This window comes from Aspergillus pseudonomiae (genome assembly GCF_009193645.1).
Source record: "Aspergillus pseudonomiae strain CBS 119388 unplaced genomic scaffold BDV37scaffold_166, whole genome shotgun sequence".
In the NCBI taxonomy this organism is placed as follows: Eukaryota; Fungi; Ascomycota; class Eurotiomycetes; order Eurotiales; family Aspergillaceae; genus Aspergillus; species Aspergillus pseudonomiae.
The window spans coordinates 15,934-42,024 of record NW_022476158.1 but is presented as its reverse complement, the minus strand read 5'-3'; the positions used below and the strand labels follow the sequence as shown (position 1 = coordinate 42,024).

Here is a 26,091-nt window from a genome sequence, read left to right as displayed (position 1 = left end):
TTTCCTCTCTCTCTCTCTCTCACATTTATTTTATTCATTTATCTTTATTTTTATTTTTAAAACCCCTCCTTTGCTTTTCGTATTTCTCCCCCTCACTCTTTCGACTTCTCCATCCGAAGAACCGGTCCTTGGTATGAGTCAGTCTGAGTAAGAGCCACTCGAGATAGACCAGGAATATCCTCGTAATCATGTCAGGATCCATGATATTGAACTATGTTCCGATTTCCACCAGAAGCCGCGACTACCGCGAGCTGAACGGAACTTGTTTTCTTTTCCGTTCCTTTCTGCCGAAGTTAAAATAAAATCTCCACTTACTCCTACAACTAGTGTCTTGTCCACCCAGTCAACACGGATTTTGAGGTTGCTAGGTAGGGAGGGAATCAAATAAATAAAAGAAAGGAAAAGAATACAGGGTAGAAAAAAGAAGGGGGAAAAAAAGCAAATACCAAAGGGCCACTCAGCTCGTACGAACAACTCGGTGGGTTCGCTGAATTAGTTAGTAGATTGTTTGTGCTAAGTATTGTTGCTTCCACGTAAGTTATATGCCTAACAGTGGTATTAAGTTGACAGCAGTCAGGTATAATCCCTGATATACAAGTTTTATGGAGTGACTTTCGGCTATCCATCGACTCTGTATACCTTTCTTTTGTCCGAAGTCTTTCATTCCCCTACGATATTATTCTAACTATAGGTAGATCTACCAGTTATCAGTACTCGTATACTACGTGAGCTTACGACAGACATGTCGTGTGCTACCGAGCATTTCGCCTGGGCGCAGACTAAGTTGAAGTGTCTGTAGTCTAAGCACTGAGAAGTCTTATAAGATTAGCTAGGTAATGCTGGATAGAAGCCAATATCTTGATTTCAAATAGAGCTAGTGCCTATGAAAATTCTGGTACTTCTGCATAATAAAACTCAGTTGTATATCCTTTGATTTCTCACATATCCAGGTTTCTGGTGAAACCATGTGGCTGAACTTTCAACTTAAAAAATGACTGATCATAGCATCTTACTTCAACCTTGGACAATGCAGGTACATGTACCTTACTAGCAAAAGTAGTGCGCCGCATCAGATCCAGGCTCGCAAATCAATATACATCAACAGATCTTATAAATACAAGATATCATTTCTTACTCGAAACTCCATGATTTTCTCAGGTCGGCCGCACGGTCAGAAGTCTTTCATCCCGTCTCACGCTCAATGAGACCCAAGTTCTTGAGAAGCAATATCTTCTCGGCGGCGAACTCTTCCACTGAACATGCACTGCGACTATTCTGGTCGCCAGGGGAATTGGATGAAGACAGTCCAGGACGTACCTCTGACCAAACATATGACCACCCTGACTGCTGTGTATAACAACTTTGGAAACCCGCGAGAACGGTGCCTGCGATGTATAAAGGTTGTAGTTGATACACCCCATTCGTACTAGTTGGCCTTGACGTTGTTTTTATATCTTCTGTTGCTATTCTTCTCTCTAGCCAGGGTGTGATCCTTCTTATACTCTGCTAGGCAGTGGCGGATGGAAGGAAAGTAAAAGGCTTGGAGAGGTCGAAACAGGCCACCGCTTACTGTGACACATTCGAAATGGATATTCCCATCTGTTCTCGAACGTGCTAAATGGGGTCGGTCTTGAAGCAAATAGTCAGATACCATCCTTAGTACCTCCAAATGAGCAAACGGCTCCTCCCCCTTAGCAGATACACCAGTGTTCGTATACATGATATTGAAGAGGGCGAGAAGAACTTAGTAGCAAGCAGCTTCGTGTACTTATCGTCTGAGCCATGCGGGCCTGCACTGCTGTTATAATAAGCCCTTCCTGCAGTAGTAGGATGGAACTGGCATGGTAGAAAGTGTTCCCACAAACTTTTCACGCACGTTAGTCACTTTGCCCGGGCAATTAGTCTTTACCATCCGTGAAATACCTGGCTGAGGATGATTGAGTAAAGACAATGTTAGATAGGGTATTGGAGGGTGTGCACTCGCTCCTTAGTAGCGGATAAACTTGTTTAGGACGAAGTCGATACCACTCTTGAAGTTCGTTCCATGGAGCTGCCATACTCCTCCTAAGCTCCGGCTCGGGCATTCTGTTGGATAGACTGAACGTTGCCAGATGATTTTATTTTCGCAAATACAATGATGGCCAGGTTGCAGTAATTGTCAATATCTCCATCTGCCGCGGCGGGCACAATTGACATGTTGTCCATCCAGAAGTCGGTTGGGATTAGTGCAAAAAGCTGCCCAAATATCTAATCAACACAGCTGTTAATACCTAATGAGCCTTTAATTTGTATCTTTGTTAGGAGGGACAGCTTGCCAATTCGAGCAAATGCCCAAAAGCACGACTTCACGATGCCTCTACTCGGCCCATCCCATCCCTTTACTCGAAAAAGCCCGGCACATCCCTGTAGATGGCATTGATTAATATATGATATTCGATTAATACCAAACAAAGAGATAAAGTCGATACCAAAGGAAGTCAGAGCATATACCTTCAAGTGACACCTCCATTCGGACACTCCGGAAGCCATCATCTCCTAAACACACAGCAGAGTGCAAGTCGCTAGCACCGAGGCATCCGCCATGGTAGGATCCTGGCCTAAGAGTAGTCGGATAGTATACTGATACAGTTCTAATGTTACCGAATGCTGACACTGTTCAATGTGGTCCAGTTGACGCGAGGCGAGGGACATGGCAGCTGCCACAAAGGTGGCAGGCTCCATCATGCCATGTATATTCTGCGCTGTGGATTGCCTTTGAGTATTTGTGGTCTCACACCGAGTTCCTGTTTTCCGCAGATAGGATGAAATCAATAGAGCTTTTTTGGTATCTGTCACTGGTGGTGAAGGCTCAGGGAGCAAGGATACACTGGAAGAGATCGCCTGGCCTAGGGAAAAAGGCAGAATATATGTCTGGGTTGTGGAATTTGTCGACGAGCAACACCATCTGGAGCCAACAAAGCAGACGAAGCAGAATCTTCAACGAAGGGGTTTGCAGAGACTTCAAGATCCTGTCTTTGAGAGAAAAGAACCTCAACACTAGATATGCCGCCGGCTAGGCTTGAAATAACGCCACGAGGGCGCCAGATGATTTCAGACAAACTAACATAGCTTGACTGAGGCCTGGAGAACGTGCGATTCTGGGAATATGTAGAGCAGTTTCTCTCATCCTGCACCTCACCAGTAAGCTTTACATCCCCATAATTATCCCAACTGCGGGTTTGAGTTGAGGGTGAACGCCGGGGTGTGTTATTGACGACGTGATAATCCCGAATAAATATCGTCCGTCTCATCAATGATCTAAAGCGCTTGTCAATCGTATGAAAAAATAGATGTTATGTATCAACCTATTTTAAGCAGCCGGCTAAGCTACCTAGTACACACGACATACTGGCGGTTACAATTACTCCCATTGATAAATTGGTAAGTCCAGCCGCCTCCAAGAGGCTCCACACCTACTACTAGTAGTACCAATTGTTTATCATGGTGCTATGTCAACCACCACTGACACATAGGTATACGAGTCAGGTGTTGTTGTCGATATATAGAGTGAGCAAATGTTATGGATACAGATCATACGGTTTGGGTTTCTCTATTGCTGTTTAGCTTTATATCAGGATCAAATGCTCAAGTTCAAACATCGTTGGAGAACGAAGATAGTTCCTGACGTTATCTGTGGGGTTGCCCCTCTACTACTACTAGTACCTTCAATATACTCTCATGGCCAAGTCTCAGCGGCGCTTCCACTTGTATGTAATGGTCCAATTGTCTTCAGGGCATAATTTGCCAAAGATCTGAAGCGTCAGTGCTGCTGCGTAAGTATTTAAACCATGCTTAGCCTCGGCCCTCCGTGCGCCTCACCAGGTGTGCCGATTCAAACCAAATTGAAAGTCCATTCCTGCTGGCCTTAATCCGACACTCTACATATTCATCGCACCAACATATTGTACAATGAGCACTCAGTACAGCTCATCCCTGGTCGTCCGCGTATCCGAAGGCCAATCACCGAAATTGGTTAGAGAATCAATTCCTGTTCCGTCACCAGGCCCTGGACAGGTGCTTGTTAAAGTGTCTCATGTAGCTCAAAACCCGACAGATGGTAGGAGCCCCTTCGCTTTGCCTACTCTTTTATCTCCATTCTAAGTAAGGCATAGGCTGATCCACCCCTAGTTCAATCTTTTGACAGCAATGCTTTTGGCGATGGAACCGTGCTGGGCTGTGATTTTGTCGGGGAAGTGGTTCAAGTTGGCGCGGGAGTAACACGATTAACTAAAGGCGATATCGTAGCGGCATTGATCTGGGGAGGCGAGACCAAGGGACTTGGTGCATACAGCGAGTACTGTCTGGCTGACCAGCGAATTGCCTTTAAGGTGCCTACAACTCTCTCGCGTGAATATGCTAGTACAGTACCCCTCGCTGCAGCCACTGCGTGGCTCGCATTATTCTCCCCAGATTGTCTCAATCTCGACCGTGCCAAAGCACAGGGTAAAAGTGTGCTGGTGTGGGGAGGTAGCAGTAAGGTTTCCTTTATCACTTCAGAGATTCCGATCGTCTAACGTTATCGGGTGTGAAACAGCCAGTGTCGGTCTGTATTCTATTCAAATCGCGTCCCTCTATGGGTTCGATGTGATCACTACCTGCAGTCCCCATAATGCAGAACTAGTGCGATCATATGGTGCGAAATATGCTTTCGATTATAAGGATGAGGAGGTGGCGGAGGAGATTCGAAAAGCTGCCCCAAATATCTACCATGTTTTTGACACTGTTGGAGATCGAGGTTCATCCCTGACGGCTTCACGAGTGTTCGGTAGCTGTCAAGGAAGCATCTGCACGGTGCGACCGGGCAAAGCAAATACTGAGGGTGTCTCCGAGAAAGCCCATGTTACAGACGTGTTGGTGTGGACGACATTTCTCAAGGACCATAGCTATGGGAAGTTTCATTGGCCGGTAGGTAGTTGGCAGTCGTTTGCTGTGATAGCCAAAACTGAATTTCTTCCTATAGGCATCTGAAAAGGATCATGAGCTAGCGAGCGAACTGTTTGAGAAACTAGGTCCGTGGCTCGAGGAGGGCACGATCAAGCCAAATGTTACAAAGGTGCTTTCTGGATTGGACGCTGTTTCTGATGGTTTCCAGAGATATAGGGATGGGAAAATCTCAGCATATAAGATTGTCTATCAGATATGAAGCACGGCATCAATCGCAGCTCGACTACTTTGAGGGTAACTTGGGTCTCTGGAAATGACTCTAGAAATTTTGGACTATTCCGCTACAACTATCAATTCTCTTACAGTATCTTTAGCTATGAATGCATGCTCTATCCTCACTACTATTGATCTTCGTACGTTGGTGCAAGTTGACGGGAACAGTTGCAGATATATCTCCACACTAGCATGCTTCTATGTCCATAGCACTGCCAGTATGTCCAAGTGTTGACAAATTGATCGTCCAATAAGCAAATTACCTTCACACAGAGTCTAATAAATATAATGGTTATATCCAGGTTTGCCTATCGGCCCGCCAAATCAAACGGTGTCAACAATTAGGTGGCCGAAATTGACCGCCAGATCCTGACCTTCGTTAGAAGGCTTCGCCGCGTATAGTCCCACCCAGAGGTCTTGGACGTTCTGCTCCTCGAAAAACCAAGTGACCTCACGGAGAGGATTCTTCTGCACGCCTTCAACTAAGTAGATCCACAGACTATTGTCTGACTCTCTGACGATCTCCAGCGTTGCTGCTCCACCACCTGAAGGGACCGGTTGTAAACTCCAGTCCGCAAATCTATCCTTCGCAACGGTGCTCAAATGGGGTCTACCATGAGTGAGCTCGATGCCCGTCTTAACCCATCTCCGAGGACCATCTGCGCTGTTCAAAACAAGGATGAGTCCACCCTGGTCGTATTTGTCTTTCCAGAAGGCATTGAAGGCAACCCTAGCCCGCTTGAATGAGTTCAACGGGACGCTCTGGTATAGGATCGGAGCGTTGAATCGTTCCGTGGATGGAGGTTTCGACCATACATCCGTTCCCGGAGAGGCTTTTATTGTGAATTCGGCAGGAAGGGTTCCATTACCAGGGACCTTTTCGTTAGAGTTGGCAAAGGCAAATGTTGACATAGTGGCTGTGATACTTTCTTTTCTTTTTTTGTCTCCCAGATAACGTTTATGGTGCAGGGGGTAACAAGAAAATATGATGGGAACGTGACCCAGACGACGTTTACCCGAATATGAAACTTTAGAAGATGAGAAGAGAATCAAGGGCAAAGGTAAAGAGGAGGAAGAGGAAATATAAACCTCCGCATACGTCACTAGACGGTGGTGCTCCACAATTCCCCCAGTACAAACAGTACTTGACCATGACAGTCATGACTCTACGGCCGGTGGTGGGGTTTCTGACATACTCGCGTTCGGGGGTAATAGGAAGTGGGAATACGGAACATATCGGTGACATGTGGACGTTTCCTTTTCCTTTTTCTTCGTCTATAGATATAAGTGAAACAATCTTGGGGGGATTGTCTAACTTCGTATCTCCTGCATGGGAGGTCCGAACGAACGCCGAAGTCAATTGTCGATGATGTGATCCATTGGTTGTTCTCCGCACCACCGATTTAAGCAAATGTCTTGGCGGTCCAGATCGGCTGACATAATCCTACTATCCTGTTTGGGAAGATAATAGCTTCAGCCTGGTGTTAAGTTTTCTTTGACGCCTAGCCATAGAAGCGTGATTCTGTTATTGTTCGGCCCAACTACCTCAGATATGGGCTAGGTGAATGCTTCCATTCTTCATGTGACGATCGTTCGTCATGTCTTCTTCCCGACTACTTCATCCCGACGAGTATGAACTGGAAACTCGCTCATCCGTTGACTCCCAGGGGAGCTTCAACTTAGACGAGGCCGACTTTGAGTCGCAAGTTCCACCTCGACCCCGGCGACTCTTGCGCCGGGTGCCTTTTTTATCACGGGTTTTTGCTTCGACTTACTCTGGATACCGTCGTCTCAAAACGTCCCGGCCCTTGATCTCGGCTTCGGCGCGACCTAGCTGTTTCCGACGCATCCTGTTTCGTCGGGCCTGTTTCTACCTACATGCCGTCGTCGGTATCATTCTTGCTCTTCTTATCCTCACTGCAATCTTGCGGCCCTCATATACCCGGCATCCACCCCATTATACAGCACTTCGATCGACCGTCTCACATTCAAGCGCCTCTGGCCGGGGGAACCCTGGCAATGAAAAGGTTTTCATAGCTGTTAGCTTATATGATCGTGGCGGGAAGTTAGCGCAGGGACAATGGGGCTCTACTATTCTTCAACTTATCGACTTGCTTGGAGAGGATAATGTTTTCCTAAGTATCTATGAGAATGACAGCGGACCAGAGGGTGAGAGTGCGTTACGAGCCCTAGAAAACCAGGTCGCAAGCAATAAGTCTATTATAATCGAAGAGCATTTCGACTTGAGCACCCTGCCTAGGGTGACTATTCCCGGGGGCTCTAAGCGCACTAAGCGTATCGATTATTTGGCTGAGGTCCGTAACCGAGCCTTACGGTCGCTGGAAGAGTCTAAAACGCAATACGACAAACTTTTATACATCAACGACGTTTTCTTCGATCCAGTCGATGCTCTCCATCTCTTGTTCTCTACTAATGTGGATGACGACGGTGTCGCTCAATACCGAGCAGCGTGCGCTGTTGACTTTTCTAACCCATTCAAGTTCTACGATACATATGCAACGCGTGATGTGCAGGGCTATGGCGTGGGCCTTCCGTTCTTCCCTTGGTTTACAACCGCTGGAGGAGGCCAGAGCCGACGGGATGTTTTAGCAGAAAAGGATGCGGTGCGAGTCCGCAGTTGCTGGGGAGGAATGGTGGCATTCGATGCACGATTCTTTCAAGGCAGTGCGAAGCCCGCAGTTGAAATGGGAGGAGAACAATTCCCTGTTCGTTTTCGTTCTGCGCCTGACTTGTTCTGGGAAGCTTCTGAATGCTGTCTCATCCATGCCGACATCGGTAAGCCGCCATCGAATGGGGATGAGATCGTGGACACTGGGATCTACATGAATCCCTTCGTACGCGTGGCATACGATGGCCGCACCCTATCTTGGTTGTGGACAACTCGACGGTTTGAAAAACTCTACTCTTTAATTCATAACATTGGTAGCCATCTTGCGGGTATGCCTTGGTTCAATCCTCGTCGATCAGAAGTTCGTGGTCAGGCTGTTGAAGAGACGGTCTGGGTACCGAATGGCAAAACCGATGGAGGTGGGTCTTTCCAGTTAGTTACACGAATTCCTGGGAGTGACGGTTATTGTGGACGACGAGGGCTCCAAGTCATCGTCGAAGACCGCAAAGAGGGCCAGGACGGGTTCGAAAGTATACCGGTACCAACGTGAGCCTTTGACATGATCTTCTGCCGAAGAGAGTGACGTGCAAATCCTCTTCCTGGAATATGGAGTTACAACGACGAACTATTCTTGTGAAATACATTAATGATATCAGAGACGTACATAATGAATGGTCAGAAACTACTAGAATTCAGCAGTTTCCTTCATAATAGCCTGACGTTTGTATTGAATATCTGATTTAAAGCTGAATTAGACCTATTGATTGTCTCAACAGGTAAGCTTGAAAGGCATTCATGTGTTTGTTAAATCACAGGCATTGCGTTACTTCCCTTTGATATTGTCATTGATCGATGTTGACTGAGAGAGCTTTTGTAGTTATTTATCAGTCATTTCTTCATTCACTGTGTGGCTAAAACAATAGCAGATTGATGCCATCATCTCCAGGTCAGTAACAGATGCTTGCCTTGGACAACTCCTATAACCCCCCCCCCCCCCTCGTCCTCTCCATTTCCCCCCTCTTCGTCGTCATTTCCTCTTCTTCTCTCATCACCAAGTCCCTTTCCAGGCTACAAGCACTAGTTATATGCCCCTTTCCACTTGGCCCCCTTACTGTACATAGCATCATCATGCTGTACAATTTCCTATCACATATCCATCAAACCTTACGCCTATTCAATCCTGTGGTCAGCGTCTTGTGCAAAATATTAGATACTCTCAAGCTCAAAATCATGATGGCAAGGCCGTTTCATTTCAGCTCAAATGTCACCAGCGTCATCCATAGTGTATTCGAGTCCTTCTTGGAGAGAAACGCTGCTCCTACCCTAGATGACAGTCGCCACGCTCCCTCAGCAGAGGATCAGGATATTGTGATCTCTACAAATAGCCCCTCCACGGTTTGTTTTCTTTTTCTCTCCCCTTCTCTCTCTGAACCACTCACTCACACTTTCTCCCTCTTACCTCTTCCTTTCTCCCTTTCCCCCCAGCAACCATCACCTCATTCTCCAGCGTAACGTTACTATTCTCCCTATCCAGCCTTGTTTAGTCTTGCCTTTTTCTGAGCTGACGTGTGGACCGATAACACAAAAACAGTCATCTGCTGCTGGCTACAAGACCCCTCCTGTCTTTCACACTCCAAGTCCTTCTCCCTCACTCTCATCTTCTTACCCCTCTAATATTAACGACTCACGCATTTCATCTGGTGAAAAGCCTCCCACTAAGATGTATCCTATCGCCGATGTCGATGACACGGCAGGGTTTATGGCCGCTGCTAGGGCTTTGAAGCTCGACCCAAACGCGTATAGGAAGGCATCCTCTGTTGTTGACGTGTCTGAAGACGCGTCCAGTGAACATGGCAGCCTCTCCAAGTCCCATGATGACGCCGCCAAGAATCCTACCTCTACTGATGATTTTGTGCTCACCTCTACCCCCAAAGAGCCGAACACTCCTGGTAAGTCTCTGAACATGCTATGTATCTGAAACACAGCTCACACTCCTGCAGCTGAGTTTCAGGTTAAGAGCGATGCCGATTTTGCTGGTCCAGGAAATGACAGCACGCTCACCAGCTTTGTTGGACAGCCTGTGCCTCTCGGGGTCTCTGAGCAGTCCAGCACACCCGAGTTCGTCTCGGCTGACACCCTCGTTACCGCTTCTCATACTTCTGTCGAAAGAGAAGAGAGCCGTGAACACCAGACTACATTTGAGACCTGGGGTACTCCGGAGATCCGTGACAAGCCCGGTATACCATGATCTCCATCCTGCACTGACGATCTTTACTAACAGTCTCGTTTCTTCAAGCTGCTCGCGTCAGACGGGTTATCATCAGGGCCTTGCCCTCCACCTGGAAGACTCCTGCAAAGGTCCTATGCTTGATTCACGGCGGTACTATCGAGAGCATTTCTGTGGCTCCTTCTGGCACTGCTCAAGTTCTGTTCTGTGAACACGAAGCGTGCAAAGCTTTCTACGATAAGTATCCCAACGGCATCGATCTTGATAAAGAAAAGAAGATCACTGTCTTTGTGGAAATGGGAAAAGAGGTCGACGTTGTCAGCTCTCAGCTGTCTTTCAGCCTGTCCACAGGCGCAACTCGTGTTGTCCGTGCTGTTGGTGTTGACCTTGATGTTACCATGCGCCAGCTCTCTGAATTGGCTACCGGCAACCATCGAAAGGTTGAAAAGATCCTGGACAGCTACGTTCCCGGCGAGGTAAGTACTCATTCCCCAGAAACGATGTTATATTGGGTATTAATCCATGTAGGCACGCAACGTCATATTCCGTTTCTGTAGCATCGATGATGCAGTTCGCTTCCGTGCCGTGCTTGTCCGTAACGAGTCCTGGGAACAGTGCAACATTCAGTATGCTGCTGATCCGTAAGTGTCTTGTCATAGCTAAAGTTGGGCCCTGGTTGATTTTACAATTAGATGCGAACTTGCTACCGGCTATCACACCAACTGAGTCGTTCAATCTATGGCATGGCTGGACAGGACTATCACATAACAGCTGCGGTAGGCGGCATGGTCATCTCACAACGTGTTCGGAGGATGTAGTATGTAGAAAACAAAAAAAAAAAGGTCAAATTGATAAGAGATAAGAAAAATCATGGGAATCATTTCGAGTTGAATGACGGATTTCATGTGTTCTAGCTCATCTGCAAATAGCATACAGAATAAGAGATTTCATTCCTCCGCAGTTCATGCTCAGAAAAAAAGGTGTCTACATATAGCATCCGGCTATGATCATGGTCCGCCATGGGGATTCAGTAAGTACCTTGGAGGCCTACAAGGAAAACCGGATCATGATCCATGATGGTCATGTACTATCAATGCAAGCCGGTCAATCAATAAGTCCCAACGCAGAAATCTGTTCGGCTCTTCATCCACCCATTAGCGACAATCTAAGGCGCTCGAACGTTGGACCAATTAACTTGTACTGCAAGAAGTGTCATATCGAGTATAGAAAGTCGTGCTCGAGATCCTCAGCGTGGACATGGATCTATATAAACTGCTTATACTCCGTTACGTAGACTTGCACCTTGAGGCCTCATGAAAACGCTTATTTTTTTTGGAGAAGAATGCATAATCGACCGCAAAAACATGACAGGAGATACTAAATGCCTAGGGTCTTGAGTTACCTATGATCATAACGTGCTACAAGCAGTGCGACCCCTGTCCCGTAACGTGCTAGAAGTAAATATGGCTCAAGGCTCTTACGTCTCAAGTCCGGATGTCAGCTACTCGAATGTTCTACTATATTCAATGGCCACGGAGACTTAGGCGTAGGGCATTTTATTATTTCAATGGGGCGAGCAATATTTCTTATCTAAAGAATCAGAGTATATCAAGACTCCATGCTGATGAGCAAAATATATAATAGAGAAACTAACTACTAGGAGGACAATACTCCACGAAGGCAACATAACTTGAACCACATACCATCACCACAGATTCAAATCAGAAAATATAGGTATACTACCTCGAATACACCTATAGCAGTGACCGACTGCCGACGATAACCGCCCAACCCCCAACACAATAGAAAATAGAAAGGAAAAGAAAAAGCATACGGTAGATAAAGTGATCTCTATATAATACACCGACTATATGCGCACGTGTAAACATTCACATTAAGGTACAAGTTGCCTTGCCCTAATGCAGGAAAAAAAAAAAATAAATTAAATTAAAATAAATAAACAAATAGGTTCAAGTTCAGCTTCATTTCGGCAAGTGAAGAACAGCTGCGAAGAAAAAGCCGTTGGGGCTAAAGCAGTATCCGCAGACACTATCCCGAGAAAGGTGTTATACCACGAGAACGACGCTAGACTTGCGTTAGGATTTAGTCTATCCCTCAGAGATCAACATGTCGAATGCCTCTATCGACGATGGGGGAGTTGGGTGGAGAAATGGAGGATTCGCATATTCCGTGAGGAAATCGAATGAATGGTATTGTGTGATCTTCGTTAGTTAGTGGCTTGTTGAGCTGCAGAAAACATATGTATGCATGTCCATATATAGATCTCTGCTATGTATCATATGCTTGCGCTCGGCCAGTATTGGTGATTGGGGTGTTGAGATGGTGCAATTGGGGTATCTCATGTTGTCCAGCACTACCTGGTTACGTCCCCAAAGGGCACAGTAGCTTTTTGAAGGTGTATGTCTCTGTTCAACAAATTCTTGGTTATACTTCAAGGTAGGCTTATGTACAGTACCAAGATCAATACCCACACAGAGTACCATACAGAACATGACATGACCATGACAAAATACAAGCCGAGATTAATATATCAAGCTCGGCCCTCAAACAAGCTCGGCCGGCCGAGATTAGACCTGATCTCATAATGATAGCATAATACCCAGTTTCCTACAAAGAAAACAGAAGATCACAGTCTAGAATGGTCAAACGACCCACTCTACGCTCGTACATATACGCGGTGAACCAAGTCCTAAACAAGACACGAGAATTCGAGCTTGATACTAGTCCTTGCTCCACGGAAGAGGCGAAACGGGAGGAACAAACCAAAAGCCGGTAGGTCCGAGTAACCCCGACATACGGAGGAAAGGTGAGAGTGGGAGCGGGGAATTCATCCGCAATTCCCGATCTACCCTGGTTAGCGTGGAGAAATGGTCAAGTAAACTTCATGGAGCCTCCAGGTACCTGTACAATCTACACTAAGCACTGCGCCAGTGGAGGTAGGTACCTATACGAATTACGTTTCACACATTCCCTGTACGGAAATCGCTCGAGTCTGCAGAGTTGGCTGTTGAAGTCTAAAGTTTCGACAGGAACTGAAGATGGATCCATCTCGGCTAGCATCTCCTCTGTGAGTAAAACGGACGAAGGCAAAAGGAAGGCGACCGAATTGGTTGCGGTGGGGGCCAATTCCGATGCAAAATTGACCCTTCGTACCATATTAGTACCATGTCAAAATAAACGAACAGACCATTTGAAGATCGTAAAAACGCGCCAAGCCCAAGGCTTGAGCTTTTGGTCTGGAACTCCACCCTGAGGAGGGGCGAGCATGTGGAAGTTTAATTTTTTAATTTTTTTGCTATCATCAGTATCCATTTGCCTACTTGAGTTATTCAAAAGAAATCTAGGAATTTTCAATCATGACGGATGGAACTCGGAGGGAGCACCCTCGTACACGACTAGCAAGATTTGTCTTCGTGCCGTGGAGACCATGGCATTCTGTGGATACAACTTCAATGTTCAATCAAGTCACTGGTATGGGTTTTAGATACGGAGATCGCCGATGGGTGTGAAGAAACAAAGAGTTTGACATAGTGGAGTTCGAGAAGGAAAACGCTTCGTACTATTGATAGCAGAACATCAACCCATAATTCCGAGGAGATCCATGGATATCGAGGCGGGTTCGTTCCAGTTTACTTTTCCCAAGCAGAATGAGTGGCTATATCAGAGCATAATATTACTCACCCAACGCCAACAATCTTATTCTACTAAGGCCAAAAGAAAATTAAATCAAGGTACGGAGTCAAAAAGGAATAAAACAACGAAAACACAAATACATATAACAAGGTAGAGAGGCACGAGGGAAAGATATTCCCTGTTCTTACCAAAATTCACTCCCCTGTCGAATGCCACCTTAGTATTTTCTAGAAAAAAAAAATAATAATAATAATGATACAAGGTAGAAGAAGGAGCATAAAGATTCGGAATCCCCAAACAGGCAATGACTTAAAATGGTCTAGCACTCTCTTCTTAGACCTCCCATTGATTGCCTCAGTCCCAGTCCACCGGCAGGCGTATTAGTTCTGGTGATGCGCCCACCGGCTGATTCTCGCGTTGAATACCACCATGGACCCGACAGTCTGGTAGAGGGTGTTGTAGTTGGGCATTAGTCGGCAACTCTCAGCATGTTCCGTCCAGCTGAGGTCGTAACCTGTCCAGGGTTGGCGCTGTACATGTACTCTTACGGTAACCTTGCTGGCTCCATGGGTACGCGTCCCATTTCTAATTCAGTTTCTCTCAAGAGTAAATAAGTGCGAGCAATATAGGTAAACATAGGATAATCCCCCACTTTCCCCTCCCCTTTCCCCATAACACGAGTAGAGTGACAAAGTACGAAGATCCTTCCTATCTACTGGATAATTAAAGTAAAACATCAAGTGACATTCCTTAGGTAAGTGAGACAGCAGAATCGAATCTCACATTATCTTTCTGCGGAGCCTTGTCGATCGAAACGGTCTGAAGACACCATTTCGTGTTGATTTTTTACCCCTAACCTGTTGAACTTTTAATTTTTGTTTTGTTTTGTTTTGTTTTTGTTTTTTTACCTTTCGTTTACTTAAAATAAATCTTCCTGAATTTGAAATCTCGCATTACAGTACCGTACGACCATTGTATTAAGTTGTCCATTCATGCGAGAACGGGAGCCGTCAAAGTCAAAGCTTCTGTCATGGGGTTGTCGGTAAAATGTCCCATTTTTTTTATTGAGTAGTTATTTTATTTAATTTTTTTTTTGACGCCACAACAAGAATACTGGTAGTAACCCGAACTAATCTTCAAAAAACTAATCATTGGACAAGAGAAACAACTGCCAAATAGTTCAAAACAGAAAAAAAGGCCAACAATAGTGACACTAGTGGACTTCATTAATTCATTCCCTAGGCAGAATAGATATGGTGGTCCTGAAAGAGGGGCCAGAAGCAACCGGCGCGCCGACCTTATGTACAACGACTGTGCCGCATCCCAACGAGGTAGACTAGATGTCAATCAATATCAAGCCAGGACGACCGATTGGATCCAACGTGACTAGGGGTCTCAACGCATCCTATCTATATGATAGCAAATTATGAATATCATTGTTAGCGAGTTCTATTTCTGATACCGAGAATGCTGTGCAGCGTTGCATCGAGACTTGCACCTTTTGACATGCACCCGAACTGTAAGGCATGAGGCCGCGTTTCCCTTTCCGAGAGTCCCTTGTTTTGTTCGAGACAGGAGGTGAGCCGCTGGCGTCTAGTAGTACTGTTCGGGTGAACTTCTACCGGGAAAAGGTACGGATGATGACTGAGTTTTGAGGCGACTTCGCCCCACGTGTTGGGCGCAGGGGTCACAAACAGAATGACAGGAAAAGAGCAAAAAGCAATTTAACCTGACCAACATGGCTCCATACAAAAGGTACAGAGGCGAACAAAAAAGAAATCGTGTATTGACACACTCAAAAATGGTAGCCTGGAGCTACTACCAATAGACGTATTTCCAATGGTTATTTCTCCTTGTTGCTTGCTAATATTAAATGAATCGCCAATCATTGAATGGGATGATGCGATAGTTTGGATGCAATCCAGCCGATAGGTCCGTAGGGGATAAGGTTCGAAGCTACTGGACATGGTCATAATAAATTCAAATATATAGACTATGACCGTGCTCCTTTTTCCACTTCCTTCTATTCCGTACCGTGGAAAGTCGGCATACGGCGAAGGCCAAAATCCGAAAGAGTCGAGTGACCCACACTGGCTAAACCAAAAGATTCTCTATATACCTGATGGAGTAATCCGCTGAAGCTTCAGGAACCACGGTTCACACCTTCTCCTTGTCCTTTTAGGAAAGAGACACTCGATTCTGGCACTTCTGGCACGGAGTACGAAGAGCAGTATAGTACAAAGGCCACTTGAGGCGAAAGAAAAAAAAATATCGTTTGTAAATATTAATTCATTCGGCCGGACCGCTTAAAACCCAATTGTTCAGCGGTTAGTTTAGCTACTGTCTGTCATAATAGAAAGCTTGACGCCGGGAGCTCGGCCGTCCTTCGTCCAGAAGGAGGCAAATGGGTCAGATCATCAATACTGTGGCGCAGAATAGGCAAAGGATCAGCTAACTGTCAGTTTGGCCGTTCATCGCAATCAAAGGATAGGTTCGTAGTCTTTGTAGATCTTCCGTTCGATGGTTTTACGGGCGTCTTTTAGCAGGGCGCAGCTAAAAGGGATCAGTAAAACTTAACGAAGCTCGAGAACTCGAGGAAGAAAAGTAGCCTCCACACCTAGGTGGGGACAAATGGTCAGGCAAATCAGCCGGTGTTGGATAATGAGAAATGGTCATCAGTGGGCACGAGACCGAAGACAGACTCTGAAGGTTGCACTGTGGTCCAGGTGATATTTACATGAAGAATTGTTGGTCAGTATTGAGGCAAAAAGTGATACAACAGAGTTGGGCGGCTAGGGACACCTGTAGATGTTGTCGCCAGGACCAGTCCTAGGTGATATGCATTATGACTGAGTCATGTCACAAAGAAATGACGAGTATCATGTCCATTGCCACCATGTCAAACAGCTCTTCGCCAATCATATATGATCCCAATCGCAAGGAGTTGGAAGATAATCCCTGAAAGGCTGAAAAGTGCCGGTTTATCCCTTCATTCACACTATTTGTTCTCATTGTTTTTGCTCTTACCCCCTCTCTTGTTTTGTATATTGTATATTATCTAATCTTTTCCAGGCTATGTAGGGTAGTGTGTGACTCAAGAACTGACATAGAACAAAGAAAAGGCACAGTTTAAGTTTTGCTAGAAATAATTTGATCTAACGTGCAGTACAGCATGGTCCGTGGCTGACATTCGATACATCAGTCGATGAAAATTTCGACATGAGCTGAGGATACCTCATTGGGCACTGCGGACCCCCGATCTCATGGCACGAAAGGTTACTTGGTGTATCTTCAGCTCGGCTAAAGGTATTGATTGCATCAAGGAGCTCACCGACAACCCTCGCTTGCAGGATATGATTACCAGGAAGAGACAACGCATCTCATTACCTGCAGCGTTTATCTGTTGTCATATCCCATTGCTGACAAATAAGGTGATAGACGAGGATGCTCTGAGGGGCAGCAGTCGGAAATGCAACATGTAAGACCTGTGTCATAGTAACTGCGGTTGCATCGCCGTTGAGCCGTCACAAGTGCACGGCGATCTCCATGAGTGGAGAGCGGGTTGATAGGCAGTGGGAAAGGTCCAGCAGTACTAGAATCCTCTCCCGTGCGTTGTGACTATCTTGTGCCTATAGTACGGAGTAATGGTAGCAGCGCTGCAACAGTACGGAGTACACAGTAGTAGTTGACGGACAGACGGGGAGATCCCGCTCATCCCCGAGGTTCTCCTCTTCCCTTTCGTGCCCCTTTTTTTGTTTAATTTCATATCTCGAATATGTCTAAGAAGTACGAAGTAACAATTTGACTAACAGTACTATGTTTGACTTTCGGCCATCGCCAAAGGGGCTCCACCGAATCCTGACAGTTCGTCATTAGCTATACCAGTTTCATAATGTTCTGGAGCCATGAAAGAACCTGCTTAATATGATGACTTCAGCCACGATTCAGATAAGTAAATTAATCTTGATATACGTCTGTCTCTACTAAATTCAATACCTGTATAATACGTTTTGCCAGAAGAAGAAAAAGGAGAGAGATGAATCTATATATCTGAATATAAAGAACAAGAGCAAAAACCAAGAACAAAGAAAGGTACGGGGTAGAATGAGGATAGTACAAAATGAAACTAACTCCTTAATTGTTGACTACGATGGTGTCAAAATGGCTTCGGATCCCGGACGTTGAACGATGTAACACCCTGACTAGACAAATAAGTCTTGAGCGGAGAACAGTTGTACATGGTATGATGGGAGGACATATCCGCGTTGGAGCCTTTCCACTCGTAGAGTAGCTCTGGGTTGGTTACACGCTTGGGCTCGCTTGTATGTCGGTTATTATGATGGTGGAGTTGGATCGGTGGGCAAATGGCGAAAAGTACTGTTGCACGCTATGGAGCCACCAAGTGCAGCGGCAATGAACAGCTGTTTCACTTGAGCCTCAACTTGGATGGTGTGCCGCTCATGTCTGATTGTCTTCCCCAGCGTTCGCCTTTCGAATTTGGAGGACATATGGGTACTTGACTATTCTATTCTTTTATCATAGAAGTTCCGGGTTGCTTTGGGAAGATGTTCTTTGTTAGGCTCGCGTATAGCGCGTCAATTGCCACACCGCTTAAGGGCGGTACGACCAAACAGAGCCCTGCCGAACCCAACCGGCAACAGAGCACGTAAGTCCCATGGTAATATGCTGGTCGAGTCTGGACTGGGCAAAACTACAGCGTACGAGTCAGTGTCAAACCCCCTTGACGCCAGTGACTGGTTAGATATCCAACCCCCTGTCCGATGTCTTTGTTTCCTTCAATTAAGTATCCACCGTGGAGGAGACCTTGGTTGCCAATCACCACCAGGATGTTCTCTTCGTCCTTTTCGTAGACTCGGACTATCACCCAATCGAGTCACTCTGAACCGCGTTATATACTCACGTGACCGAAACTGCCTGCGGGTACGCGTGTGATGAGGGAAGATAGAGCGAATTAGCACGGGAATTGGGCAGGGGGACCGACTGGGAGTGACGGCCCTAGCAGGGGATTGTTAACGTCAAAGGATTGGCCTCGAGCGGCAGAGCGGATGAAGGTACGGATCGCTTTGTCTTTGCTTGGGTGGATGCCGATGGAGGAGACTAAGCGCCTGGTTAGTTGGTACACTACTCGTTAGTCCAGGATTAGGCCGAGAGGGCACAGATAAAGCGGGCAAGCATGAAGAAATCCATAACGCTTCCCGCATGATGGGGATCTACAGAGTCCTGCGACAGAAGGCGCAAGTGGCTGATCATTGTCATGGCTCTTCGTCGTCATCATCATCGCTGCCCACCCGTCTGAACCTTTTTCTGACACTGGTGATAGGTACCGATAGGGTATTTCTGGTGGCACGATGCCCCTTCTCTAGCTGGAGCAACATGGACCTGTATCTGTATGTCGGCATGTGAGCAGGAGGCTATCGGCCCATATACGGCGTAATGAACTTGGTTTCAAACTTGCGCAACTTCACTGTGCCGCAATCTCGATTTGATGTGCTATTATTGACACCATGGCCTTTGCCTCCACACCCCCATACTAGTATCCGGCGTAGTAACCCAGTAGGTAACCATCCTTGCTTGGGAACCAGACCGGTGCCCTGTAGTCTACTAATGGTACTAGGTGTATCCTTCCAAAGAGAAATTCTGACCGAGGTTACTACTTGCTATCTTCAAATCTATGTATGGCCCGCCCTTTGTTCGGCCATCCCAAGAATCAAAGCCCGATAGTCATTCTTCACTATGAATTTTGCCGTCCCACATAGAAACACAGTTTCGCTTGTCGTCATCATGCCAAGATGAGGGAAAAAAGAAGTGTCGCAGATGACAGACGATGCAGCCCAAAGATCAATAGGAGAACAGCTGACGTTCCTTTTCCCCCTCCTTCCCAGGCATGACCCAATCACACTGCCATTGGCTACCCCATAACGTTGAAGTATATTCACTGTGAAGAAACTTCCGATGATGGCAAGTATAATCGACTGTTGGTTTTCCTTTCAATAGGATTGGAGGTATCAGTGTGACAAATACCATATTATGGAGGTTGTGTAGTCGGTGAAGTACTATATGTCAACCGTCCTTCTTTTTTTTCTTTTTTTCTTTTTTTCTTTTTTTTTTATTAAAAAACTTCGTTAGTGTTTCTTCGTTAAAATCTACTTGGGCGAAGGACTGGTGTGGGGGTCTGCTTTGTTTCGTTCCGTACAGAGACTGGGCTGTATTGCAGGACACTTGGCTATTAAATACCAATACGAGGTGGCCGCCCACATACCTCATCTCATGCTGAATTTTAAGATCTGGACAAGTGATGTGATACTGATCTCAGATAGAAGGTATGCTAGAGTGATCATACAATCAACCTAGAGGGAGGAAAGAAGATAACCCAACTCACAGGTAGCTAATACCTATCCGCTATACTTCCTGCAAGGCCTTCAATACCTGTCATGTGAAGAGGCATGGTACCCAAATTACCGACTATGTATTTATGTACAGTTTGTCCTGCTCTATGTTCACTCATCCTCCGGATCTTCGTCGCCGAGACCCGATGCATTTTGCTAATCTGCCCTAAGTACTCCGTACATAGTACACCACTGTTCCCCATGACGTATCTAACACAAATTTAGTCCAAAACGCCAACTCCATCAGGATTTACTTTGCTTATTGTGTACTTTGACAGGTTCAATCGATAACGCTAGTGGCCTGACGATTCATCCTGCTCGTCTTCTGCACTGACAAATGACTCCAGATCACCCATACATCCATTAATTTATTTGAGTTGTTTCTACTATCCTAGAACCATAAAAGAAGGATTCGGGAGTGCATGCAATTGGGGGCCATCAGCCCATATTCAGCGGTATTTGCTGAAGAATTAAATATTGTACCTAGTATTCGTCGGATTACGGAGTAGCGAAACGGGGTTTAGATGGATTAAGACTATTTAGGTAGGTCCCCAAGATGCATGCAGGAAAGGACGAGGGGAAAGACAGTAGAAGGTTAAAAAAAAGGGAAAAGGGCCGGCTAGATACCATGGAGAACCTCCGTCAGGCCAGATCACATCATAATGCTCATCCCCACAGGCAATAAAAAGAAGGGGATCGACTTACAATGCAATGCAGAGATGTGTTGGCAGATTCTGCAGATTGGTATCTGGACTGCGTTTTGTGAATGAGTGACTCTTGTACCTGTAGATACAGACGCTTTAGGTGTGTACGTACTTCTCATGTAGTTGATAGGCGTTGGGAGGTGGATTGGTGTCCCAAAGAAGAAAATGTATTTTTTTAGGAAAGAGGAGAGATATGGGAAAAAAACGCAACAGTCATACTCCGTAAATTCTCATAAGAATTATAGACCGAGGTAGCCAATAGAAAAATTCCATGCAGCTAGCCACCCCCATGCCCCAGTTATATGCCAAGAACGACCCGCAGGCTGCATCGTGTCTCCCGTTTGGCTGTCACGTCTATCCTTCAGAAAAAGCCCTGTGCAAGTTCTGAGACCATTAAGAGCTAGACGGCGTTAGAGCCTCACTCCCATTCGTGAATGCGTCCCAGTACCACGGTTCACTAACCAAGCCACTGTAGGTTGGTTGTCGCTGACTTGCTCTCCCGCGCCCAATAGACGCGGTTTTCTATGGCTAGCGCTTGTTGGTTTTTTCAACAATTTTTTTTTTGCTCTTTCCAATCTTTGCCTTCCCCCTCCTTCCATCATTCCATTTTCCCATCCTGTCTACCTACTTACTTAGTAGGTACCTAGTAGCAGGGTAAGGTTAGCCTGTGCGCCGTAGTGCTCCTGCTGTGACCCTATCTCTGGTGAGAGTGATTGGATCAGGTTGAAGTCGGTGGGAATAGGAGTGTCTCTTCATCGTTGCCAGCGGGTCCGACGTTTGACCTTCCCTTACATCCCACCGGTTAATGATAGATTGCGTGCTCTTCGCAGTTGAGGTCAAACTTTACTAAATTGACTTTTGTTTTTTGGATAAAATTAATTTGGGCGTTGAAATTACTTTGTATATCGAGTCACGGACGGGGAATATCTTCCCTTCCATACCACGGTCGAGACCTCAAGAACCCCCAGACGAGATAATGATTTAATTTAGGTGTCGGAGCGGCCATCGGACTAGTATCCCACAGCTCCACAGCTCTAGATGAAGATGTCCTTGAGCAGGGGCGTCGTCTGATGTTCCCGCCAGCGGCCGAAGTGAACCCTGCAAATGCTTCGTTTCGGTCTTCCCGCAAGGGCCTATCATCTCCGGGAAACCGAACTCTTCTTATGCAGTGGCAGGGCTGCAGCATAGCGTGTATTACGTGCAATTTTCTTTTTCTGTTTTCTTTCTTTCTTTCTCAATTTTACGTTTTCTTTCATTTATTTTTAATAATACTTTTTTTTTAATCTTCATTCTACGTATTTCATTTAATTCTTTTATTATTTTTTCGCTCCTTACCCCCTCTAGGCTCTTTCCTGAATTCGAAATGATTCTCTCTCTTGATGGAGAACATCCACCTCCATAGATTTTTTCATTCACCTAGAAACGAATGAAATCTCCCATATGCTTGAAGGGCAATTCTTTGACACATTTTTTTTTTCCTCTAACCTATTCTTGGACCCATATTTATCGGAGGTTATTTGGATATACCCCCGATTAGATACGGAGTATGGGTCACAGTACTACTAGTAATTACTTGCCAGAGTAAATACTGTCTCCTTACTGGATAAACCTCTGGTCCAATTGCACGCCGTCATGTATACTGACAACAATGGTCTGCTTTCGGATAGAGAAGTACTTAGTTATATCTTGCATTCTTCTGTGGTGATTTGTAATTCAGATAGACAACCTTTCTTCATCTTGCCTTTTTTTCTTGTTCAGAGGGGGTTTGTTAATCCCTCACAGTTCCAAAGGACTATACCTAGGTACTACAAGGTAGTAGTAGAACGGCATTACACGATTAAGGTACCCCAGAGACGTTCTTTGTCTTTGTTCTGTTATGATTAATAGTTTCATTTCATTTCCATGGTTTTTTATTTTTATTTTATTTATTTATTATTATTCTTATTATTATTTTCATCACACTCGTTTGGACCCCTTTCTGGGAAATCCCCGCGTGGCCAAAAGACCACATCGTGGCCATTGTATCATTGGTTTAAGCAGTTGGAGCTTTACCTGATAGTCATTCGACCGAAGGCAAAAGTCGGGTCCCCATTGACTTTGAACTGGTCAATTTTACCGGTCCGACGATGGCCTGTTCGACCCTCCACCTTAATGATCATCCGTTGAAGGATGTCGTCTCTGATGGGCCAAACCGAAATACCAATTGTTCTTTGACTCTTGCGGCTCCTTCAGACCCTCTGGTTCTGATATATCCTTGCCGCAGATTGCATGAACTAGACTTTGTGTTCCTTTTCCCCTCCTGCTACTTCTGTCCTCTAGTGGATCCATCTTTGAAAACAAATGATTTTTTTTTTTTTTTTTTTTTTTTTTTTTTTTTTTTTTTTTTTAAAAAAAAGGTAAGAAAAGAACAAAGAAAATTTCGAGAGGAGACTGCAAAACTGTATCAAAGAATTAGAAATACATAAAATACCCGGTTCAAAGAGTCGGTGGTTGTCCTGCACATACATCCTGCAAGTCGTCTGCCAACGTGACCCTTCCTTTCAGCATCTCCACTTGCTTCATACACGATTCAGTGTCTGAATACCCTTCTCTCTCTTTCGTGGAAAAACCAAAAATATCATAGAGACCTAAATATCAACAAGAAAAAGAGCATTGGCGAAGTTTTCATGAATTTTCAACCAATGTTGATGTGATACTCTTGCACATAGAACAGAAAAGGATATCTACGCCTCATCGAATTTCGACTGATATTCTATTCACTCCTTTTCTTCTCATACCTTATTTCATTATTTATTTTATTTTATCATCTATGGTTAAATCCCGATTTTCGGCTGTCCTTTCTATTATCTATATATTTAAACCCCCCTTTTCAAATCTTTAATTGCTTCTATAGGCAGATGCTTGCAAGGTTACTGTCGTCGTACTAGGGTCAAGGACTTGGAAAAAGCATACAAGCATTACGAGGAGGGAAACCACTCCAACATACACCACCCCCCAACGCATATTACTCCTCCTTCTCCAACATCTTGAATCGCTACCCTGCTACTGCAGGCGCTACGCAACTTCGGAATCATCCTGTACCCGCTGTAGCAGTGATTTTCTCCCGGCTGGACAGGGGGCGCAGTCATCTTCGGGGTCTCTTACAGGCCGGCGTGTCCCAAGGATTCGGTACGCTGCATGGATTAAGCACAACTAACGGAACCCTTGGCGGCCATTGCTCTCATTTAAGAATCCAACCCGGTGTCTCGTGCGGTGTTGGAAATTCCAAGGTTTTTTTTCTTTTCCAGCCCTCCATCGTCTAATTGTGACCTTTACATGATCCTTCAGTCCAACACTCCTTCTGGAAGCGTTGTTGTAGTGGCTGAGGAATATTCTTGGCTCATCGCCAAACTAGACCACCGCTCTTTTTATTCGGCGTGTCTTCCTTGCCTACTACTCATCTCTCTATCTACCACTGCCGCTGTGCATTTGCGTCTGACCAGCGTGGAAAAAAGTGCCTTCGACTGTGTTCATCGCTTTACACCTTGCTTTGACCGGGGTTTACTCCTCGAGCACTCGCTCTAGAAGAAGGACTTCCCTTGCCGTCCAACCTACTGCTCTATCGATCGCCACACTAAAAGCAGTTGGATCACGAAGGCCGTGGACCACCTTGCCAACAGAGCACAATGGAGCATCTTCACTCGCAATCTCCGGCTAGTTATATGCCATCATCGCGAAAAAGCCGCATGGCAATCGATGCTCTGTTGAACCCGTCAGCAGAGTCTGAAAATTCTCCTCAACTGCATTACGCCCATCCAGGATCGCAGTATTCACCTATCTACCCTCCCAGCCCTAGTCATCACTACTTCTACCACCCATACACAGATAGTCACCATCATCACCATCATCCTTACCGGGAAAGTTCTGGCTCCTCGCAAGACCAGGCGTTCTTGCCATATCGACCACGGTCGACGGAGTCCTCACCAGGGGCGTACTCTCGGGACCGGTATGACTCGGTCTCAAGCAGTTCTAGCAATGCCCCAGAGCGGCGACGGCCCCCTCGACCTAAGTATGAGGAAGAGGAAATGTACTTCATTTGGTATCACCGCGTGGATCTGTGCCAAGAATGGAAGGAAGTGCGCGAGAGCTTTAACCGACAATTCCCTAGCCGGCAACGACGTGGATTCCAAGGAATTCAATGCAAATTCTACCGATTCATCAAGGAGAAGAAGTGCCCAACGTTGCGAGAGCAGAGACGCATGCGCGACGGCGAGTTCCTACGAGAGGGGTCAGGGCTAGTTGACTCGGCCGCACCACGATTCGGCGTTGTGGAATGGATGGGAGCTTGGTATCCTTGGATGCGAGAAACTAAAGAACAAGTCCTCAGTCGACGCATATCACATTAAATTTCCTCCTCTTCTTTCCCTCAAAAATTCCTACCTCCTTCATTCCTCGACTCTACAGATCCTCCTCCCACCTTTGAAAAATCCCCCTCTTTACGGCCGTCAAGATACCTTTGAAGTTTCTCTTCTATTTTATTTACTTCTTCCAACCTTATGTTCTTTTACCGACAAGGCTATCATTCTGAGACGTTACTGCGTTCTTTTCTCTCATTTTACATCGCTTTATGATTCTCACTGGGAGGCCGTCTGGATTTTAGCATGCATACATCAAATCATTATTATTTTTATTCTGGATTGAAAGGAAATCCATGGAGACTGTCATTTGTATTGGAGGGAATAAGATTATTCATCTCGACCGAATTTACTTCTTTGAACCGAGAAGACACATAGTTCCTTCAATTCATCACGATAGCACGGACGTAGTCAGAGCGTACCATACAATACCATACAGGGCATCAATACCGAACATTATAGCATACAGTACAGTGCATGACACACAGAAAACACCACCAATAGGTATGCAGCACAACGTCAAAAACCCAGCAGAATAACAAAGGCAGGAAACAATAATATCATATCATAGGACAAGTATGCCAGCAAGCAAGCGAATAGGCGAAGCCGAACCTCTAGTTCGAAACCCCTACATCTCTCATTCCCAGGGATCACAGGTAACACATGATATCATCTTACAACCCGCGAAGAGGCACAACTGAGCAAGGAGGAGACTATTTGTTCCCTGCTTGGCTGTTCCCTGCCTGTAACAAATACTCAAGGGGAAAATAAAAAGTGAAAAACGAAAAATAAAAAACGTGAAATATTCATGACAATATCTTTGCACTACATAGCTTATCGCAAAGGTTGTGTTGTCCATTGACGAAACCCAAACCGAAAC

The 26,091-nt window shown here is 45.6% G+C and overlaps 8 protein-coding genes across 8 annotated transcripts; 5 read left to right on the top strand and 3 right to left on the bottom strand.

Moving 5' to 3' along the window:
* Positions 1-291, bottom strand: BDV37DRAFT_61037 (uncharacterized protein). The gene has a single exon (XM_032090943.1). It carries the CDS (start codon positions 200-202, stop codon positions 35-37), a length of 168 nt encoding a protein of 55 aa, XP_031934630.1. The 5' UTR covers positions 203-291; the 3' UTR covers positions 1-34.
* Positions 292-832: 541 nt separating this feature from the next.
* On the bottom strand, positions 833-3,166 carry BDV37DRAFT_292201 (uncharacterized protein; the record flags this gene model as incomplete). The annotated part of the gene is made up of 7 exons (XM_032089129.1): positions 833-1,426; positions 1,571-1,614; positions 1,797-1,864; positions 1,910-2,069; positions 2,104-2,235; positions 2,542-2,944; positions 3,105-3,166. The coding sequence occupies 7 exons, from the start codon at positions 3,164-3,166 to the stop codon at positions 1,183-1,185; spliced, it is 1,113 nt and encodes a 370-aa protein (XP_031934629.1). The 3' UTR covers positions 833-1,182.
* Positions 3,167-3,948: 782 nt separating this feature from the next.
* On the top strand, positions 3,949-5,799 carry BDV37DRAFT_292195 (zinc-binding alcohol dehydrogenase family protein; the record flags this gene model as incomplete). Its single annotated transcript, XM_032089128.1, has 4 exons — positions 3,949-4,096; positions 4,168-4,512; positions 4,574-4,944; positions 5,000-5,799. The coding sequence occupies 4 exons, from the start codon at positions 3,949-3,951 to the stop codon at positions 5,180-5,182; spliced, it is 1,047 nt and encodes a 348-aa protein (XP_031934628.1). The 3' UTR covers positions 5,183-5,799.
* Positions 5,352-6,346, bottom strand: BDV37DRAFT_60983 (uncharacterized protein). Its single transcript, XM_032090942.1, has one exon. The coding sequence runs from the start codon at positions 6,106-6,108 to the stop codon at positions 5,521-5,523; it is 588 nt and encodes a 195-aa protein (XP_031934627.1). The 5' UTR covers positions 6,109-6,346; the 3' UTR covers positions 5,352-5,520.
* Positions 6,347-6,375: 29 nt separating this feature from the next.
* BDV37DRAFT_266054 (glycosyltransferase family 69 protein) lies at positions 6,376-8,814 on the top strand. The gene has a single exon (XM_032083864.1). The coding sequence runs from the start codon at positions 6,795-6,797 to the stop codon at positions 8,373-8,375; it is 1,581 nt and encodes a 526-aa protein (XP_031934626.1). The 5' UTR covers positions 6,376-6,794; the 3' UTR covers positions 8,376-8,814.
* Positions 8,815-9,058: 244 nt separating this feature from the next.
* Positions 9,059-10,778, top strand: BDV37DRAFT_289537 (uncharacterized protein; the record flags this gene model as incomplete). Its single annotated transcript, XM_032088492.1, has 6 exons — positions 9,059-9,220; positions 9,417-9,774; positions 9,826-10,062; positions 10,122-10,528; positions 10,581-10,693; positions 10,745-10,778. The coding sequence occupies 6 exons, from the start codon at positions 9,059-9,061 to the stop codon at positions 10,776-10,778; spliced, it is 1,311 nt and encodes a 436-aa protein (XP_031934625.1).
* Positions 10,779-13,192: 2,414 nt separating this feature from the next.
* On the top strand, positions 13,193-13,862 carry BDV37DRAFT_266043 (uncharacterized protein). The gene has a single exon (XM_032083863.1). It carries the CDS (start codon positions 13,339-13,341, stop codon positions 13,555-13,557), a length of 219 nt encoding a protein of 72 aa, XP_031934624.1. The 5' UTR covers positions 13,193-13,338; the 3' UTR covers positions 13,558-13,862.
* A 10,352-nt stretch (positions 13,863-24,214) lies between these two features.
* Positions 24,215-25,327, top strand: BDV37DRAFT_60933 (uncharacterized protein). Its single transcript, XM_032090941.1, has one exon. The coding sequence runs from the start codon at positions 24,483-24,485 to the stop codon at positions 25,200-25,202; it is 720 nt and encodes a 239-aa protein (XP_031934623.1). The 5' UTR covers positions 24,215-24,482; the 3' UTR covers positions 25,203-25,327.
* The last annotated feature ends 764 nt before the right edge of the window (positions 25,328-26,091 follow it).

Coding starts and splice junctions, on each gene's coding strand:
- BDV37DRAFT_61037 (XM_032090943.1), bottom strand. CDS start 202: ATGGATCCTGACATGATTACGAGGATATTCCTGGTCTATCTCGAGTGG.
- BDV37DRAFT_60983 (XM_032090942.1), bottom strand. CDS start 6,108: ATGTCAACATTTGCCTTTGCCAACTCTAACGAAAAGGTCCCTGGTAAT.
- BDV37DRAFT_266054 (XM_032083864.1), top strand. CDS start 6,795: ATGTCTTCTTCCCGACTACTTCATCCCGACGAGTATGAACTGGAAACT.
- BDV37DRAFT_266043 (XM_032083863.1), top strand. CDS start 13,339: ATGTGGAAGTTTAATTTTTTAATTTTTTTGCTATCATCAGTATCCATT.
- BDV37DRAFT_60933 (XM_032090941.1), top strand. CDS start 24,483: ATGGAGCATCTTCACTCGCAATCTCCGGCTAGTTATATGCCATCATCG.